The 16,451-nt window shown below is 42.4% G+C and overlaps 1 protein-coding gene across 4 annotated transcripts in view; it reads left to right on the forward strand.

Annotated features, from left to right (window-relative positions):
• RAB9A (RAB9A, member RAS oncogene family) overlaps positions 1-14,190 on the forward strand; it is a 29,007-nt gene extending 14,817 nt beyond the window's left edge. For 2 of the 4 annotated variants that reach the window (XM_070502439.1, XM_014832795.3), the window contains exons 2-3: positions 9,886-9,916; positions 13,086-14,190. In XM_070502439.1, the coding sequence (XP_070358540.1) occupies positions 13,117-13,722 (606 nt within the window). In that variant the 5' untranslated portion in view covers positions 9,886-9,916; positions 13,086-13,116 and the 3' untranslated portion in view covers positions 13,723-14,190. Of the gene's footprint in view, positions 1-4,156; positions 4,230-9,885; positions 9,917-10,029; positions 10,076-13,085 lie in introns of those variants that run through there. The other 2 variants (XM_070502440.1, XR_011499698.1) reach the window with 2 other exon arrangements.
• Positions 14,191-16,451: the final 2,261 nt, after the last annotated feature.

Consider the following 16,451-nt stretch of genomic DNA (forward strand, 5'->3'; position numbering starts at 1 on the left):
CTTGGGTTGAGATATGTTGAATTTGAACTGCCATCAGGATGCCAGATGAACATATTATAAAAGGGATTGGAATTCTTGTCTGGCCCCCAAGGAGTGGCAGGGCAGTGGTGGACTTTAGTTTAGCAATCACTGGGTTTTATCTCAGAAAGATATGGTTTGGGAAGAGGTAAGGGCTTCAACCTTGTGATATACCTACTTTAAGAGCTTGTTAGAAAAGGGAGCCATCTAGGTTGCAGAAAGCTAAGAGTGAGGGAGAGAGGAAGTGGAACCTATTGTCAGAGTTGTTTTATGGACGATTAAGTAGGAGGCATTTTCACGGTCACTGCCTGGCTGTTTAGACCTAGTAGAGGCAGTAATGGTAGCCAAGTCCGGACTAAGACTTGAAGGTCCCACCTCTGCCTCCAGCTAGAGGTGTGATACTTTGCAAGACCCTTTCCCAGTTGGGCCTCCATTACTTTATTTGTTTAAAAAAAATGCCTTGAGTACCCTTCTGAGATTTTATGTCCTGTACATCCAGGCAAATGGCTGTATCTGAGAGAATTCACTCTCTACTGGGTGGGCCTCCAGTGTGGACATTAGTCAGCCATGAGGGTGTTTTCTAGAAGCATACACAGTGAAGTCCTAAGAGAAGCAGTCTTGTCTTTATTTACTTGAGGGTTGCGTGTACCTTAGGGCATTTAGACGAGGGCTGAGGAGAAGCCCTTGGATTGGCTATTAGGAGGTCTTTGGTGACTTCTGCTGACCTTCATGAGGATGGAGGGGTTTGGAGCCTGGGTGTAGTGGGCGGCATGGAGAGTTGATCAGACATAGAGGTGAAATGGGTAGTGATGGCAGAGTAAGTTTGAGCTTGGAACGCTTTTTGTAAGCAGTCAGTTTCAGTACCTTGGTGGGGGCAAACTGGGGCATTGTTGATGGAAAAGTGGGATGAGATGAACTTTCTGGAAAGCTACCTGCAGTTCTCTTACATTTCTTCTCATTTTGACCTGGTGACAACTTCCCTGCAGAATGGGAGCTTCTAATCTAGTTGAGTCCTATATACCAAACATAGAGCTGTCTTCTTGAAATACATCGTTTTGGGAAATCCCCACTCCTCTTACTTTCTCTAGTAGCCAAGAAGTTCTCCTTTGCTGTGGCTCCATGCCTCCTGGGCCATGTTTGCATACTAGCTCTCTCCTGAGTTCTGTGTGAGTTCTCCAGCCCTTACCCTTTTCTGCTCCAAATAAAAGACGCCTGGTTTCTTACTGAACTTGAAGAGAGGGGTCAGACCAATGCTCCCTTAAGTTACAGCAGATCGTTGCAGGTCATATTTAATTTGTGTTTTGCTGCTTCAGTATATTTTTCTACCATGTATATTCAAATTCATTTCTTTCACAATGCATTCTTCTTCCTAAAATACCTAGCTGTAATTCCCAGGATTCCTATCTTGTGACCTTTATCCGTTTTGCATTTTAATTCTGTCCCCCAAAGTGCAACCTTAAACTGTCCCCCTTCTTTTTATTATTGTCATGCATTTTAAGTGCCTTTTACAGGTGAGTTTCTTATTACAGGTAGATTTATGCTTGTTCCTTTTAAGGGCCTCATAAAACAAAAGAAAGAACAAAATGTTATCCTCACTTCCAGGATTAGCAGTTTCCCGTGAGTAAATGTGTTCACTGAACCCTCACAGTTTGTGGTCAAAGTGTAATATTAATGAAGTCTCACAGGTGAGGGAGAGGCGGGAAATAGTGCTGCCACGTAAAGATGAAAGTCTCGAGGGTGTCATGAACCACACAAAGGGATCACCCGTAACATATGAATGATGTGGACATGTATCGACCATTTCTTGAGGTCCATATTCCTTTAAGAATCTGGTGAAACCTTTTTTACTCCTTCCAGAGAACAGCTGAAGCCCACACACTTCCACCCATACACTCATCCTTATTGTACCTGAGATTCTAGGAGGTGCATTTTCCCCCTGCAGCTCCTTCATGGCCTCCCAATTAAGCGCGTTCTATACCTGCGCTGCCCAGTACAGTACTCATGTAGCAGTTGAAATTTAAACGAATTAAAGTTAAAAATTCAGTTCCTTACTTGGACCAGCCACATTTCAAGTGCTCAGTAGCCACATGTGCTTAGTAACTAGTGTATTGGACAGCACAGATGGAAAACATTTCCATCATTGCAGAAAGTTCTGTTGGGTCATGCTGCTCTATACTTTCAGAGTGGTTTAAGAAGGTTTAGTTCCTTAACCAAATCTGTTTTTTCTCCTCTCTCCTCCTTTCCCACTCTCTCCACCACTATTAATGATTAACTAGTGTACTTAACTACAGAGGTGCCCTGTTTTAAGCAAAACTGAGAGTATATATTTCTTAAAAGTTTAATTAGATGACTCATCTTCAAAAAAGTATACTTATTGAAATGGGTTCTTTAAATAGGGCGAGCTGCTCTGACATCGTGACAGTGTAGTTTCATTGACAGTGTTCTCCATCTCTAGTTGTCTTTCTGTGGGACAGTGCTCAGTGGTCAACTAGATAATTTATTTCACCTGACAAGTTGTGCTTCCAAGCTGGTCTCTTCCTATGGTACTTTGCTTAATTCTTTCTTTTTTTGTTGTTGACTTCTTGTAGAAATAGCACCCATGAGACTTAATGACTTCCTTGACTTGCTTTTTACTCATACACTTCAGCGAGACAACCAGGAAGACTGGAAACAGAGTGGAACTAATTAGGCTAAGTGAGACACGCTGATATTAAGATATAAGGAAATAAATACAGCTCAAGCGAAAATAGAAATAATTTAAAGATTATCCATGCTTTTTTTTCCCTTGGTTAGTGTCTTTGAGTCTCAGTTTCTCAAGCTATGAAATGAAATGCAGTTAAGTGGTATGTCTCTAGTTAGGATACTTGGGGTAAATGCAAAAGGACCGTGTGATTTTGAAAAAAAAATCTGTTCCTGAATTTAAACCAGGAGTGATAAATTCAATTTGAGGTTTTGGAAGTGAGAACTGTAGTCAGGGGGTTACAGAGTAAGTGTTTCAAAATTTGAAATTTTGAGAAAAGCAGTTTAGAAACCCAGCCCACTCTCCCTGTGGCGGCTTATTAGAGGAATGTTGTTTTCACCATTTCCCAGCTCCCTGTGGTAGTCCATAGTACTTATTTTAAAGTGGTTTTCTCCTTAGACTTGCAAGTAAGAATCAATTTTTTTGTCCCTTCCCACACATTGTAATAGACCCCAAAAATAGAATGGGGGAAGAGCTGATTGAATAGAGAAACAAAGCATTGTAAGTGCCTAAAATACAAACAGAAAAATAAGAATAGAATAACAAGACTAAAGGGGGAAGTAATTTACTCTTTGTTCTTAGTTTAGGATTTATTTGGTTCCTCACCATTTGTCAAGTTTGGTACAAGATATTATAGAACAAAAAAGGACAAATGAATGGATCGAATTAGGTGTTGTGTGCCCCTCCCAGGGAGCTGACATTGTAGTTAGGAAATAGACACCTACGCAGCTGACGGTGGTGAGAGCCTAGGTGAGTGAGAGCTGTAATAGACGTGGAAATGATTATGAGAGTGAAGAAGAGAGGAAGGTTAGGTTTCTGGGGGTGGCCATAGAAGGCTTCTTGGGTGAGGTGATGGGAACTAGGCCTTTGGATAGCTAGGCTTTTCTTAGCTGTTGAGGTGTAGGGAGGAGCCTCTCAGGCCACCATAAGGGCCTGAGCAAAGGCTGGACAGTAAATGCCTTTGATGGGTGTGGGCATGGTGAGTCGTAGGGATATAATTGGGGAAGGCTTGTAAAGTAGGGTTGGATATCTTTTTGAATGCCATGCTCAAAACCTTATATAATAAAACCTTATATAATGAAGAAATAAACAGTTTAGTTATCTGTAAGCATGGAGGCAATTAGATCCATCATCAATAAAAAATGTCTACCTTTAATCCATACAAACATTCCTGTTAGAGATTTATATTTTCCATGCTTGGCTGTGCCTTCCCCATGGTTTATTGTAGTGGTCGGCTTTGGAAGCCAGCAGGGGTTTGGAGAGGGCCAGAGAAAAGGGTACTGCTGATAAACTGTCCCTAAACAATTGGTGGTGCAATGAAAGTATACAGTAGAAAAGCTGGCAGATAGTGTTAGGAACAGGAAGGCGTTGATACGCAGTGTTCTCTTTTCTCTTTAGTTTTGAGGTATCTGCTGAAAACATGGTTCATTTTCTTTCCTGCCAGTGACTACTTATCCAACTGCCCATTCAGGTTAGTGTGTGCCATAGACAACATACGTGGGTGCCAGCACATGGTACTGTAATCCTCAGGTAGGATCTACTGGGCTGTACCTGGTTTATTTAAAGGGACACTGCTGAAGGCACAAGGAGATCATTTGTGGTTCTATGTAAATCTAATTTTGGGGTCTTACTGCTAATTCTTAGGCTATATATATTTATGTGTGTGTGTGTATCTATAAATATCTGAATTCTTTAGATGTAACTCACATACCATAAAATTCACTCTTTCAGATCTATACAGTTCAGTGGTTTTTAGTATATTCACAAAGTTGTGCACTACTAATTCCAGAATATTTTTATCACTTCCCCCACCCCCAGAGAAACCCAGTACCCATTAGCAGTCACTCCCCATTTACCTCTCCCTGCCCCTTCTCTGGAACCACGAATCTACTTTCTACGGATTTGCCTATTCTGAACATTTCATATAAATGGAATCATATAATATGCGAGCTTTTGTATGTGGCTCTTGCTTAGAATGTTTTTGATGTTCATCTGTGCTCTATCAGTACTTCACTCCTTTTTATGGCTGATTGATCTTCCCTTGTGTGTGGATATGGCACATTTTGTTTATCTGTTCACCAGTTGATGGACATTTGAGTTGTTTCCACTTTTTGGCTATTATCAATAATGCTGCTATGCATATTCATGTACAAGTTTTTGTGTGGACATATGTTTTCATTTCTCTTAGGTATATACCTAACAGAGGAATTGCTGGGTCATATGGTAACTCTATGTTTAACTTTTCATTTTAGATTGGCACCTGAGCTAACAGCTGTTGCCAGTCTTTTTTATTTTCCTTCTTCTCCCCAAAGCCCCCCCAGTACGTAGTTGTAGGTCCTTCTGGTTGTGCTAACTTTTTGAGGAACTGCCAGGTTGTTTTCCATTATCATTGCCCCATTTTACCCACCAACAGTGAATGAGGGTGCCAGTTTCTCCACATCTTCATCAACACTTGTTTGTCTTTTTGGTTATAGCCATCCTAGTGGGTGTGAAGAGGTATCTCATTGTAGTTTTGATTTGCATTTCCCTACTGGCTAATGATGTTGACCATTTTTGCCCATTTTTAAATTGGGTTGTTTATTTTATTGATGAGTTGTAAGAGTTCTTTATATATTCTCGATATAAGTCCTTTATCAGATGTATGGTTTGCAAGTATTTTCTCCCATTCTGTGGGTTGTCTTTTCACTTTCTTGACAGTGTCCTTTGAAGCACGAAAGATTTTTACTTTGGGGCCGGCTCCGTGGCTGAGTGGATAAGTTCGCGCACTCTGCTGCGGCAGCCCAGGGTTCGGATCCTGGGCGCGGACATGGCACCGCTCGTCAGGCCACGTTGAGGCGGCGTCCCACATCCCACAACTAGAAGGACATGCAACTAAGATATACAACTGTGTACAGGGGGGGGTTGGGGAGATAAAGCAGGAAAAAAAAAAAGGATTGGCAACAGTTGTTAGCCCAGGTGCCATGCCATTAAAAAAAAAGAAGATTGGCAACAGTTGTTAGCCCAGGTGCCAATCTTTAAAAAAAAAGTTTTTTACTTTGATGAAGTTCAGTTTATCTATTTTTTCATTCGTTGCTTGTGTTTTTAGTGTCATACTGAGTTTTTTTTTAATGTAATCTGACTTACAGAAAAATTTAGGAAGCGATTATCCTTGAGGTCTGGTGGACAGCAGTATTTGAAGAAAATTTAAAAGAAAATCGTTTCCATTTCATTTTAATTGCATCAGTCAATCAAGCTAGGCTTTAAATGAAAATGAAACTTTAAAAAATGCTTTTGATATTAAAAAGAAATTATGACTTTGCAACCAAATCAGAACTTTGAAGATTGAACTTGGTATTGATCATTTTAAGTTTTCTTGTACACTTTAATATAAAATTGTAAACTTTTACCTGGTGTGATCATGGTGTGCATACTATTTGGGTTTACCACTCAACAGTGTATTTCTACAGTCCCACGTCTCTGTGTCTCCTGAAGGTGTGCACAGCATCCCCCAATTAGGCATTCAGGTCATTTCCATTCGCCCTACTGTGAACAATCTCGCGAATTTTCATTTTCTTTCTTTTTGAGAAAAGATGGTTTTAGAATAGTATGGGGATGTATTTTTTGGTATAGTCTAGAAAATTGACAACTAGGGGAAAAGTATGGGCATTTTTTTAAAAATTATTTTTTCCTTTTTCTCCCAAAGCCCCCCAGTACATAGTTGTGCATTTTTAGTCCTGGGTCCTTCTAGTTGTGGCATGTGGGACGCCGCCTCAACATGGCCTGATGAGTGGTGCCACATCTGCGCCCAGGATTCGAATTGGCAAAACCCTGGGCCGCCGAAGCAGAGCGCTCGAACTTCACCCCTTGGCCACGGGGCTGGCCCCCCAAGTATGGGCATTTTTATAATGGTATAATACGTTTCCATGTAGCTGTATCTTTTTAGAGAGCATGTTTCGTTTTTATTAGACATAGTAAGTGTGCTGATTTCAGTATTACCTCTGTGCATAGAGGTACGTGCAGGTGCAGGACGTGTTAGGGGCACAGGGGCAGGAGCTTCAGTGGGAGACGAGGTCTGGCTGCATCTACAAGGGCGAGCAGCAGTTAGCCAGGTAGCAAGAGGAGGGGTTCAAAGGGAGCGAGGTGAAGCATGGAGCCACGGAGTATCTTACTGCAGGATCAAGTATGAGGCCTGAGAGCTGTGATTTTCAGTCCCAAAGCCAGCTGACACCGGAGGTAGTTGAGAGGGATGGTAAGGGCATCCTTGGAAGCTCTGCCTGACACCTTCCTCTTCCCCTCACAGCAGCCAGTTACAGAAGGACTCCATATCTGATCAGGTTGCCCGATGCTGAAGCTATTTCAGGGTTCCCATTACTGTGAGGGGATAGGCAGAAATCCTTCTCGTGGCTTCTAAGGCCTTGCCCACTCCGGGCGTCTCCCTCCAATGCCATCCGCACAGCACTCTTCTTTTTCTCCAGGCTCCAGGTGCTTGAGCCTACCTTGGGCTCTCCCAGTATGGGCCACACTACCTTGGCAGGGCCTTGGCCTGGCCTGGTCCCACTTCCTGGTTCCAGCTCCCTCCCCTCTTCCCACAGTTTTCTCCTCCTGCTGCTGAGCTTGCCTTGGGTCAGAGTTACCTCCCTGCAGTGGAATCTGACCTTGGTGAGGCTGCGTTCTAAGGACAGCATGCAGCTGAAATGATCCTTGAGACATTGCTTTGGAGCAGCGCACACTGGAAACTGGTGTGAGGACTCTCACTAACACAGTGGAATGCAGCCCAGCTTTCCTGGGGGCTGGAAGTGACCACTTTTTCTTTAACTGAGTGGCCAGTGAAGTTGCTGGCTGTATTAGAGGATCGTGTTGTATGAAAATGAAGTCCCCCTGATGGCTGGACTCACGCAGCTCCCTGAGCTGCTCCATGAGATGCTTACGTGGGGCCTGGGCCCGACTGAGGGAGCCGTAGGCTTACACATCGATCTCTCTGTCGCTGAGGGAGACGCGGGGCACACTCCCCTGCACTATTTAAGCTGTTCTTTGGTTTTGGATTGAGTGTGAATTGTTGTTCTCTGTACCATATACCTCTCAGTTGTAGGCCTTGCCACAGTTGTAAGGCACGTGGGTTTTGTGCGGCTTGTCACCTCCCCCAACTACAAGCTCCACAAGGCAGGGACTGGGTGTGGCTTGCACCCTCAGTATCTGGCTTGCACCCTCAGTGTCTGGCACACAGGAGGCGCTCACTAGGTGCTTGTTGAAAAACTGCTTTCCTGCCCGCTCCATGGAACGCTAGGTCTCTGGGGAGATGCTTCAGAGTTCTGCAGACATTTGATTTACAGTTCATTTCAAACATCTTTAAACTATCAAACCTCTAATAAAACTTAGGCACACTCAGATGTGCTTTATACGACCTGCCAATGGATTGAATACTATTAGTTCCGTCAGGTTAACTCATTTTTGTGCAGATCTTGAAACAAAGCAAGCAGTTGAAAGACTTACCATTGCAACTACTTATTTTCGTTATACCTGCAGGGGCAACAGGAAAACCCTCAGAAATCACTGTGAAGGCAGCTGAGCCTAGTGGGTTAGGTGCTGGGCTTTAGAGCAGTCAGTCGGCTGCATTCACATCTCACTCCCACCTTTTACTAGCTCTGTGACCTCGAGCAAGGTGTGTAACCTCTCTGAGTCAGTGTCCTCATTTGTAGTGTAGGGCTAATGAGAGACTTGTTGTGAGCAGTGAATGCAGTGGAGCAGAGTAAATGGCTTACAGGACTCAGTCAGTGTTAGCTGTTGCAGTTGTCGTTGTTATTGTTATTTTATCTTTAACCCCAAAAGTCACGATTTTGAAGAGTCTCTTTTTTGGATTGGTTGAATTTATAAGTTAAGTCCCGCAAAATTTCTAAGTCCCACAAAAATGCCCTGTGCTTTACAAAAGCAAGGGAGGGGAGTTGGGAAGACCTCTTTGGTTTAGCCAGAGAGAGGCTAGCACAGCTCCGCACGGTCGCCACTGGGAAGCCTTCACGTTGAATTTATCCTTAGGGCTAGGATCCTTGGCTGCCTAGCGTCTCCTGCATAATCCTCTCCTTTGTTCTGCTCAAGACTCTCAGTGAAATGTGATTTAAGAAAGGGACATAAAAGAAACCTTTGCATAAAACTGCCAGTGAAGCCTTCTTCATGCATTCATTCCACAGAAACTTTCTGCGCTCCCGTAATGAGCGTGGCACTGTGGTGAGTGTTGTTCACATCCCAGTGAATCTTCCCAACTGCCCTAGAGATGCGTACTATTGTCCTCGTTGTCCCGGGAGCTTCAGGATGTCAAGTAGCTTGCCCAGGGTCTACGTTCCTGGCCCTTGGCAAGAGCAGCTTCTATTTGGTCACGAGAAAGTTTTCCCCTCTGCCTTGGCTGCCCAAAAGCTTCCCCACACTATGTCCTGCGTTGGCCTTAGCCCAACTCTTCCTGTGTCGTGCTGGTGTCCCTCCTCCACGTGGCTCGTCTTTTTCCTTGTTTGTCTTAGCTGCATTTTATTCTATAGGCTGTGATTATTCTAAGCCACTCAAAATTTGGGGGCCGGCCCCGTGGTTGAGTGGTTGGGTTCGTTCACTCCGCTTTGGAGGCCCAGGGTTTTGCCAATTTGGATCCTGGCCGTGGACATGGCACCGCTCATCAGGCCACACTGAGGTGGCGCCCCACATAGCACAACTAGAAGGACCTACAACTAGAATATACAACTATGTACCTGGGGGGCTTTGGGGAAAAGAAGAAGAAAAAAAGAAGATTGGCAACAGTTGTTAGCTCAGGTGCCAATCTTTAAAAAAAAAAATTGGGGCAAATTTTGAAGAATGAATGAAACATTTTACATTTCATCTTAACAAAATTTTACAGCTGTCTGATTGTGAAACTTACAAAAGAAGGAAGGGCAGGTGAGAAACTGAAAAAACTAGGATTAAAGTGTACTGTTTGATTCTAGAACTTTTTTTAGGCTGAGAAAGGTCATGGACAGCTTTCAGGTATAGTTTTCCTTTTAAATTAAGAATCTAGCTGCTAATAGAAGTCAGATATTTCTTTCACCTTTTAATTCTTGTTTTTACTATTAAAATTATAAAAACAAATTCAATATACATTGGCTAAGGTGAGCTTTCTAATTTTTTCTTTCCAGATAATGATGATGCTTGAACTGAATAATTAAGGTAAGATTTATGACCTATGGAGTGTGCTTTTCTTACACAGATTTCTTTGTAGAATTTAGCTGAATTGCTAAAGTCATGTTTTAACCTTGGTGAACATTTTTGCCTTTGGGCAGTCATTGCAGACTGCAGAGTATAAAAGACTACGCATTGCATTTGAAGGTAAGTTCTGAAAATAACATGGTAGGATACCTTTATTCATTCAGCTTACACTAAAGAAGTTTCAAAGGGTTTTGCCGTTTTGGGATAAGAAAAAGGAAACATTTTTAATGTCCATAAGCTAATTATGGTTATGTTAGTGTTTAGATTGCATGAAGCTAGCTTTTGTTAGATTCAGTGGGAAATAAGATGGTTTGTATAATTACCCATATCACCATATAGGTTTATAGCCAACTCTGCAGTTAGAATCAAAGAAATGTTTGTGTGTTTATTAGTTTTTAGCAAATGCCAACATACTCCCAAATAGGATGTCTCGGAGGCCCCGAATTATAGATGTGAAATGTAAAATATTGTACCCTGTTTCCTGGTGTATGGGTCTAGCATACCTCAAATTTGTTTGATCAGAATAATGGCACAAATTAGGATATTCCACATTACTATGAAAGAAGAAAGGAACTATCAAAGTGTCCTGATAAGATTATGTGACAAATCCTGAGGAATTTCTAAAACTTAATTTGGTAGATGTGTGCAACCAGTCATCTGGGTGGAGGTTGTTAGACTGCGTAATCTGCTTTATAATTTGATATAAAGAACCTGACAATTCAGTGCTGTCCAATACAGCTTTGTCCAGTTAAGGCAGTTAGAGACTTATCAAAATACTGGGATATATGATAGACTGGAATTAGGCACATCTGTTACACCCTCATGACACAGCACGGAACTTTTGTGTTTATGTATCTTAAAAATTCTGTGAGAGGAGCAACCTTGGGCTGGGGGCTGCTGGGGAAGGTTCCCAGTGCTGGTGATGAGCGAGCTGAGCCGTCCTGAGGGCCCAGCAGTGAGTTAGGTGAAGGCGGGTGGCATCACCAGCAGAGGCAGCAGCGTGTGCCAGGGCGAAGGCAAGGGAGGAGGCGTGAGCTGAGCAAGTAGAATTGAATTTCACTTCCACCTGACTGCATTTCCAAAGGACGGAAGCCAAGAATGGGCAGCAGGGCTGGGTATTCTGCCTTAGGAGTTGGGCTTAGACCTGACTCTCTAGAGAACCACTGAGGAATGGTCAGGAGGGAGCATTAGACAGATGCTTCCCCTGTGTCAGAATAGTTGGTGTGCTTTTTTGGTTTTGTTACTCTTTTTTCTATAATTTGCAGTTGTTTAAGCAAGATAGCAAAAAATTAAAGGAACTGATTTAGCACATTGTTACCTCTGTGAGGAAATTAAGGGGCTTGAGATTGTTTCAGTTTCATCTCTAAGATTAATTTAGTCTGGGTATGGGGAAGAGTGATCCATTGGAAGTCAAAAAAGTCTCCAAGAGGTGTGTCCTTTGATTGCCTCACACTTTTGTTGGACAATTTAAATTATATTAATTATGGCAGTAATTACTTTGGTAGTAATTTAAAAGAGCCAGTAAGAGTTACGGACAAGTTGCTACAGGTTTTACCAGAATAGTGTAGCATGTAGTTGGAAATGCAGAATTCCTACACATGACAGGAAGTGTTCAATTACAGTATACTGGGTCAGTTTTGCATATAACCAGGAGATAGCCAGCTGATGTTTGCTGCAGTGATTTTGCAATTCATCCTAGTCAGCACAACAATTATTTTTTCATGTCTTTATTACCTTCCCAGTGAGGGATTCACAGTATCTGCCTTCACGTTAATTACCATTTTGCTCTAGAGCTGTGCTGTCTAATACAGCTATGGGCTCTTTAAATGTGGCTATTTAAATTAGTTAAATAAAATTTAAAATTCAGTTCCTCATTTCCTCCAGTACACGTTAAGTGCTCAATAACCAAATGTGGCTGGTGAGTACAGATGGAGGACATCTCCATCGTTGTAGGAAATTCTGTTAGACTGCTACTTTAAAGGTTGTCTTCTTTTATAAATGTCACTATACTTAAAAGCCATTTAATACCGAAATATTTACAGATTAAATGAAAATAACTGGGGAGAAGGAAAATGGGGAGTTAGAGAGGAAACCAGATTTTCCATAAGTTTGTAATTGGGGAAGCTAGGTTTAGGGTCCATGTGGTTTCATTGTATTACTCTCATCATTCAGAAATTTTGTGTATGTTTGAAATTTTCCATAATAAAGAATTAAAATAGAAGCCTTAAATAGAAACACTGCTGCCCCCAGCACTTAGAAGTAGCCGTCTGTAACCAGGCATCTGAAATCCCACCCCGCACAGGCGTTACCTGTAGTGTAGACAAGTTTTAAATCCTGCTTCCCCTCAAAAACCCCATGTTTGTTTAAGGTTTATTTCATTCCCCCTCAAAACACACAAGTAACAGCACAAGCTCAGATTTGTTAAAGAGTTTGAGCTGCCCAAGTGAGTCTTGTGGGTAGAACATGCTAGATGATGTTATTATATTAAAAATGCCATTGCTGCTGACATTAATTTTACATGCTCAAAATAGTGTTCCTAATGAAGAGAATACAGTCCATTTATTCAGTGGTTGGCTTCTTTTTGTTTACAGCCAGATCAGTCAGCTTCTGTATCTGGTTTCCTGGTTACCAGCTCCTATGGTGATAGCTTTGGAGGAGAGAAAGTGGGGATCATGGAGAAAACCCCTGGCATGAGAGGAAAGCCATCAGTAAACACGGTCGCTGTGCCACCAAAGGGCTGTTTGAAGTTGTTACAGAAACTGGCCTACTTTGGTCTCCTACTGCATCTCTAACAAATGGTGGCAGGGCTTATTGTGAATAGAGAGGAACGTTTGAGAGCAGGGTGTTCGGGGTCAGACTTGGGCTTGAATGCCAGCTTCAGTCAGCTGTGACCCGAGGAAGGAGAAGAGTGAGCCCTTACCAGCTGTCTTAGGGAGTAACAGTAGGGTAGTGCCTGGCGCACGGTTGAGTGCTCAGTAAGTGAGCACAGTAGCTCTTGCTATTAGGTATTCCCTGTGCAGAAAGGAATTGGGGCTCTGTGTTTTATTTCTCTTAAACGCTGATATTCACAGAATCACGTAGAGCGATGTACAGGTCCAAAGGAATGTAATGGTGCCTTTTTATTTTACAGGGTTCTGAAGTCAGAGATCTTGAGATTAATAATGGCAGGGAAATCATCGCTTTTTAAAGTAATCCTCCTTGGAGATGGCGGAGTTGGGAAGAGTTCTCTAATGAACAGATATGTGACTAATAAGTTTGATACCCAGCTCTTCCATACAATAGGTGTGGAGTTTTTAAATAAAGATTTGGAGGTGGATGGACATTTTGTTACCATGCAGATTTGGGACACTGCAGGTCAAGAGCGATTCAGAAGCCTGAGGACACCATTTTACAGAGGCTCTGACTGTTGCCTGCTTACTTTTAGTGTCGATGATTCTCAAAGCTTCCAGAACTTAAGTAACTGGAAGAAAGAATTCATATATTATGCAGATGTGAAAGAGCCCGAAAGCTTTCCTTTTGTGATTTTGGGGAACAAGATTGACATAAGTGAACGGCAAGTGTCTACAGAAGAAGCCCAAGCCTGGTGCAGGGACAACGGCGACTATCCTTACTTTGAAACAAGTGCAAAAGATGCCACGAATGTCGCAGCGGCCTTTGAGGAAGCGGTCCGAAGAGTGCTTGCTACTGAGGATAGGTCAGATCACTTGATTCAGACAGACACGGTCAGCCTGCACCGGAAGCCCAAGCCTAGCTCATCTTGCTGTTGATCATTAGAGAGGTTGCCCATGCGTCCTCACCAACTCACACATATACACAAATAAACACAGGGTGGAGAAGAGAGTTAGTGTTTGCAGCAATGGCTCCTGTACTCATAACATTAAACTAACCATATTGCTGCTTCATTAGCGGGTGGGAGAAGGGACGCATCCACTCACGGAAGATTCTATTTACTCAATAATGGCACCTTACATTTATAATTTGTAACGGTTGTCTAATAACGTTTAATTTAAAATGTAAGTTACAGAGCTAATGACATGACCAAGACTTTAATTATAATTAAAACAGAACACTTGAATATTGCAAAAGTTATTGTCTTTTTCCCGGGAAAATGGAGAACTACTTTTTATATGTGTATATTTTTATGTAATTAGCATTCTATTCCTGGGCCAGGGAAAAAATTACCTAAAGCAATAATGTTAGATATTAAAGATTAAAATCTAATGCTTTGCACTGCAGTTCTTTGATTACTTCATTTTCTTTAAAATTATTTACATGTTCACGCTTTCATTCTACATGTCAGAGTTGAACTCACTGGTCATCACTTGTCATTTGTGTGCCACACGTGTGCCCCCCCCCCCCCAGCAGCCAGCTTTATCACTCTTGGAGGAAATACTGAGGACTGTACTTTGTGTGAGGACTAATGAAGACGTGTATTTGGTCATGTATTTAGTGTCTTTTCGACCACTGAACATTGTTTAGTGATTTGCTGTCAAAGAGAGTTTTGTCATCCTGCAATGACCAGACTTGCTGATAAAGCAAATTCCAGTCTTCCATGGGTAGAGTTCATGTGCTGGGCCACTCTCGCTGATCCATCCTATAGAGGCAAACCAACTTGACCGTGTGTTAGGACAGGACAGGCCCCTCGACTGTGGAGCGGTGGGTGATCAGAGGACATGCTTGGGGGGTTATGTGGGAGGGGTATATTTTGAAAAGCTAGATTGATATATTTCTCTCCCTGGCCCCTTATTGGGAACCACTGGAAAAGAATATCATTACAGTAAGCTAAACTTTGAAAGTCTAGTTTCCTAACGTAACAGACAATTTGGCTATAAGCAAAACATTTTAACCTTTTGAATTTGGGGACATTAAATCTCTTCATAGTCGCAGGTTAGAAAGAGATGTAGTTTTTATTATTTATAATCATCATCCCCCCAGAAAAGCTAATCCTCCATCCAGAAAACAAATAGGAATCCATCGTTAACAAATGGGTGTATATTGTATATTCTTTCTTTTGTTTTTTCTCTAGGGGACTTGCTTTGTCTTTTTAAGTCAAAAGTGTGCCCATTGCAATAGGTATTAGGAGTAAATTTTTTGTTCATTTTTTGAATAGATGATAAAGTCATGGGGTTCAAAATCATAAGGCACAGGGACAAATATCTCTACCCTTGCCACCCAGTTCCTCTTCCTGGAGACAGCCATGTGTGTTTCTTGGGTCTCCATCTAAATATTTAGTACATAAGGAAAGCATAGTATGTTAGTTCACTAGGGCTGCCATAACAAAATGCAGACTGGGTGGCTTAAGCAATGGGAATTTTTTTTTCTGATTTTTTCTCCCCAAATCCCCCCAGTACATAGTTGTATATTTTATTTGTGGGTCCTTCTAGTTGTGGCATGTGGGACACCGCCTCAACATGGCCTAATGAGCGGTGCCATGTCTGCGCCCAGGATCCGAACTGGCAAAACCCTGGGCTACTGAAGCGGAGCATGCATTCTCACAGTTCTGAAGTCTTGAAGTCCCAGATCAAGGTGTTGGAAGGTTTAGTTTTTCCTGATGCCTCTCTCCATGGCTTGCAGATGACCTTTCCTCTTCATGCCCGCTCCCCCCCCCCCGCCCTGTGTCTGTGTCCAGATTTCCTCCTATAACATTTATGTGTGTAGGTATTTACAAAATGTATAATTTTGATACTTGTATAGACAATACCTTAGTGGCTTTTTAAAACTTTTTTTTTATCAGTAACCTGTTTTCAGCTAAATATTCAGGGATTAGATTAGTTGGCATTCAAGAGGTCTAGAGCTGGGCAGCAAAAAATGGTCAATGGGACGGGTCTTCATGCGTGTAAAGACAAGCTGACGGAAGGGAGAGTAATCCAGCTTCACACTGTGACTTAAAGGGACCCAGTGAACAGGGCTAACTGACCAAACATGGTACTGAAATGGGACGGAACCTAAGTAGCTTCAGCCTTCAAAGAAACTACAGCTGACTGATGGAAAAGCTCTTCAGCCAGCAACAAAAGGTTGCTGAAAATCTCATTCTTCTGTTTGAAGAAAGTACAAGGTGCTTTGATTGGCCAGTGTTACTTATACAAAGGTGAGAAACATGGAAAAAATGAGAGTTGGGGAACAAAGCAGGTGGCAGGAGTGGTAGAAGCAGCTGCAGAGCCCCAAGGAAGCAAGCGAAGGGAAGTACTGAGTGCGCGCTCCCCAGCTCAGGGAGGAGGGGCCCCAGGGTTAACAGTACTGTTGCTCACCACAGGGCGTGGGGCTGGCTCTGTGATCATGTGTGCTTCCAGGTCGGCGTGAATGTAAAGCCTTTGAGACAGAGTTCAGCGTTAAGAAAAAGGCGAGCTACTGAACTTCGGAGAACAGACAAATGTTCATTTGACAGCCAACGTAGCAGTTCCAATGTGCTGTGTGGAAGATGGAAAAGTACAGTTCCATCAATAGATTACTTAATGTTTTTGTCACCCTCCTCTCACTTGTGGAAAATTCCCTAGTT

This window comes from Equus asinus, chromosome X (genome assembly GCF_041296235.1).
Source record: "Equus asinus isolate D_3611 breed Donkey chromosome X, EquAss-T2T_v2, whole genome shotgun sequence".
Classification (NCBI taxonomy): Eukaryota; Metazoa; Chordata; class Mammalia; order Perissodactyla; family Equidae; genus Equus; species Equus asinus.